Consider the following 4,138-nt stretch of genomic DNA (forward strand, 5'->3'; position numbering starts at 1 on the left):
TTCAGCAAGTTCCTTGTCCTTAAACTGTCATGTTTGTTCCCAGCATCAGCAATAGTTTGGGTGAATAAATAAATTACAGCAAAGCAAGAAGAGAAAATATAACAAATAAGGAATGCATGCAATTATTATGGCTTGAATTAGTTCTGTCCAACCTCTGTTGGTGGAGCCCGAACAGCAACAGTTTCTTGCTCCATAACAGCTCTCAGCTCCTTGATTTCTTCCTTTTCAAAGCATATCTCACCTCCAGTGTTTGTATCAGAAGAGTCGGTATCTGGAGTTTCCACTTCCTTCAGTTCCTCGTCTTTTACTGCATCGACTTTAGTTGTAACTCCATGCTCCTCTTCCTCACAAGGAAATTTGGATGATGGAGCTGGAGACTCCTTCTCTGGTTTGTCCACCAGAATTTGAGTAGAACCAGTTTCATCATTTTCTTCTTTCTCTTGAATCATGTATTGAGCTGTTACTTGCAAAGTTTTCTTTGTGGAGCTTTCAACAGGGTCGGATGTTGATACTTTGGTCAAATCCTCCACTGATGTAGAGTCCTTGGTTATTTCTTCAACTAGATTATCTGTTGTTTTATCTCCACCATGTTCAACTTCTTCTACTTTTGGATAAATCTCTTTAACATCTCCAAGTTCAGCCTTCTGCGAGGATTCTGCGACTCTGTCCTGCAAATCTATTGGAACATCTTCCTTTCCGATTGAACCTGTTGTTTCTGTGATCTCGATGGGATAAAATACCCTTGGAATCTGCTTATCAGATGCTATATTAGCCGTTTCCTCTGGCTGCTGAATATCGTCAATTATCTCATTGCCTTCTGCAAGGTCCTTGGTGCTTTCTGCCTGTGCTAATTCTATGCTTGATTCCTGGTAAAAGATTTAACATAGAGCTTCTCAGTATCAGTATTTCTATCGGTTATTTTCCTTCCTTAATGATGTTTAAAATTCATTTCTGGCTCCTAGAATGATTGAGGGTTCTGATAAATTGAAATTTAAAATAATAATAAAAAAACCATTTTCAACTGAATTCTAGCTTCAAGAATTTTCTTTGCCTTCTTTCTTGTATAAGATCTCAGTTCAACTACTACATTCTATTCTCTCTCTCTCATAATATTTTGATTTCATATGGTCCTTCAATGAATTGATACCCTTTTATTGTTTCAAGTTTGTATGAACTTACTATTTTATTACTATTTGAGTAGATTCATGAAATCAACAAGACTGTTGCAGTACCTATTTAACCTTATTTGAGTTTCGAGCAGTAGAATTCTTTTGAAAAATATTTAACCATATCCTATTACAGTTACATTTACAGAAAAGATTCTTTAATGCAAAGTTTGAAAGGAGGATTAAATGTAGTCTGACCTCTTCCACTACTGTTGCTGTTTCTATCCTGGCAACTGAAGCTTGGCCTGGATCCTCAACAGTTTTATCTTCACAGACGGTCTGCTTTTCAATAATCTCATTTTCACTGGACTTTTGAGCTTCCACAACGAGCTGTTATAGATGAAAGCTTTAATATGGAAATAGAGAGCAAGAAAAGAATAAAATAAAGTTGAGTTTCTGTTTCCTGACCTCTTCATTGAGGCATGTTGTGGTTTTGAATGCTTCATTTGTCTTGTCTTCTACTGGTTCATCCTTTAGCTCATCTACTCCACAGCCATCTTTTGTCAGTCCTTCTGACAGGGAAGTTGAATGAGATGTTTCAATAACTTCCTTGTCCTCAATGATCTGTCAATTTTTTGCCCCAGCAGTTAACAGTTGTCCAGATAACAACATTTTACAGCAAAAGAATAATAGAAACAAGAATGGATAGGGAAGTACGTGAAATAATTAAGGTTTAGACTTGTCTTGCTTACCTCTTCTTTTGAAACTTCATTCAATATGATTTCATTGCCTTCATTTGTTTTCTCACACTGATTTTCTTCATCCCTTGTCTCATCTCTTGCTTTGACAAGTTTCTCCTCAATTGCAGCACCTTCTGTTTCAGTGAGTAATTCATTGTCATAAGCCTTTTCATGTGTCTCCATTTTGACATTTGAGGCTTCCTCAATCTCTCTTGTTTGTTCTGAAATCTTTTCTGGACTCTCATCTTCTTGCAATTCTGGTTCCCTTGTTTCATCTTCTTGTTCCTCAGAAGGCAATGTAGTGTTTGTAATATGAAGTTGATCTGCTTGCTTCTCTCCTGGGAGAGTCTGAGCAGCAGTATCTTCATCTTCCAAGGCACTTTGAAGCTCTCTTGCACATTCTGATTGGAGGCTTTTGTCATCTTCCAGTGTTTCTGCTTCTTTTATTTTCTTTTCTTCTCTTAAAGTGCCATGCTCCTGTGATTCCTCTGAAATAACCTGAGTAGCGATAGTTTCACCTTCCAACACAGCTCGGGGATCCCTTGTCTCGTCCTTCATAGAGCATATCTCTTGTACTGTCTTTGCTTCATCAGAGTCTTCATTTTGCATTTCTTCTTCCCTGACTTTCTCTTCTTCTGGCTTGTCAACTTTGTTGACAGTTTCATGCTTATGCTCCTTTGATGGCAATGCAAGAAAAGGGCCTGGAATTTGCTCCTCTGATTTCTCTCTTGGGATAGCATGAGCAGAAGCACTGTCATCTTTTGCGATAGCTTCATCCTCCTGAAGCTGTTCCTTTCGCAAGCATTCATGTTCTCCATCATCATCTTGAAAGAATTCTGCTTCCTCCGTTTTCTCACTTCCTATCTTCTCAGTTGTACTTCCACATTCCTCTTCCTTTGAAGGCAGTGCAGAGGTTGGATTCTGAACTTGTTCTTCTAATATCTTTCCAGTGAGAGTCTGATCAGCAGTTTTTTCATCTTCTACAACAGCTTCAAGCTCGATGGACCTTTCCCTTTGTGAGCATACCTCTTCCGTTGTCCTTGCATCTGAAGCATATTCTCGACTCTCATCTTTTATGATTTCTTCATTTGTTTTCTCATCTTCTGCCTTCTTAGTTTCATGCTCCAGTTCTTCACTAGTTATAGCTGAAGTTGAAATATGAAGTTGCTCATCTGATTGCTCTTCTGAGAAAGTCTGGCCAGAAGTAATTTCTTCTTTTGGAAATACTTGAAGCTCACTTGGCTCTTCTTTTTGCAAGCATATCTCTCCTGTTTCCACAGCTGACGAATCTCTGCTATTCTCATTTAGCTTTTCAGCTTCTTTGCTTTTCTCTTCGTCTAGGTTCTGAATGGTGCTCATTGTTTCAATCTCCAGTGATTCCTCTGTTATTGAAATCTGAGCAACAGTAGTTTCTTGATCCAAAACAGCATCAGGCTCCTGAGGTCTTTCCTTTTCTAGTGTTGCCACTTCCTTCACTTTCTCTTCTTCTATCTCATCAACTCTAGTTGTATTTCCATGCTCGAGGTCCTCTAAAGGCAATGTGGATGAAGTTAATGATTGCTCTTTTGGTTCCTCCACTTGGAGAGCCTGAGCAGCAGCGGCAGTTTCATCTTTCTCAGCATCTTCAAGCTCCTGAAACTCTTCCTTTTCCAAGCACATCTCTATTGTTTTCTTTGCATCAGAAGAATCATCCAAAATCTTGTTTTCTGGAATTTCTGCTTCCTTTAGTTTCTCGTCTTCTATCTTCTCAACTGTGCTTATAACTTCTTCCTTCTGTTCCTTGGGAAGCAATTCAGAGCTTGCAGTCCCCTCCTCTGATTTATTAGCTGAGAGATTATGCTCACTTTTATCTCCAGAAAAAACATCTAGCTCTGTGCGCACTTCTTCCTTTGTTTTGTCATATTCTATCTCCTCACTTATGGCTCCAGTTCCATGCTCCCTTTCCTCAGAAGGCAGTGTAGTAGATTTATTCTGAATTTGCTCCTCAAGTTCCTCTTTTTGAAGACCCTGATCAACAATAGTTTCTTCTTCCGAGACGGCGCTTTGCTCCCTTTGCTCTTCCTTTTGCAAGCACACCTCTTCTGTTGTCCTTGTGTCAGACGAATTTTCTAGAGTCTCATGTTTTACTATTTCAGCATCCTTCTGTATCTCTTCTGCTATCTTCTCAATTGGGTGTGGAGTGCTGTCATCTTTCTTAGCATCTTCAAGCTCCTGTAACTCTTCCTTTTCCAAACATGTCTCTATTGTTTTCTTTGCATCAGAAGAATCTTCCGAAATCTTGTTTTCTGGAAT

The 4,138-nt window shown here is 39.0% G+C and overlaps 1 protein-coding gene across 1 annotated transcript in view; it reads right to left on the reverse strand.

The window, feature by feature from the left end:
* Positions 1-4,138, reverse strand: part of LOC110427984 (A-kinase anchor-like protein) — a 21,443-nt gene that overhangs the window by 1,636 nt on the left and 15,669 nt on the right. The window contains exons 20-24 of the mRNA XM_089785572.1: positions 1,859-4,136; positions 1,575-1,730; positions 1,365-1,496; positions 153-866; positions 1-24 (exon numbers count right to left, since the gene is read on the reverse strand). The exon at positions 1-24 is cut by the window's left edge and continues 117 nt beyond it. Of these exons, the coding sequence (XP_089641698.1) occupies positions 1-24; positions 153-866; positions 1,365-1,496; positions 1,575-1,730; positions 1,859-4,136 (3,304 nt within the window). The remainder of the gene's footprint in view (positions 25-152; positions 867-1,364; positions 1,497-1,574; positions 1,731-1,858; positions 4,137-4,138) is intronic.

Source organism: Theobroma umbraticum, unplaced genomic scaffold (assembly GCF_002168275.2).
Source record: "Theobroma umbraticum cultivar Fairchild unplaced genomic scaffold, ASM216827v3 scaffold_239.0, whole genome shotgun sequence".
Classification (NCBI taxonomy): domain Eukaryota; kingdom Viridiplantae; phylum Streptophyta; class Magnoliopsida; order Malvales; family Malvaceae; genus Theobroma; species Theobroma umbraticum.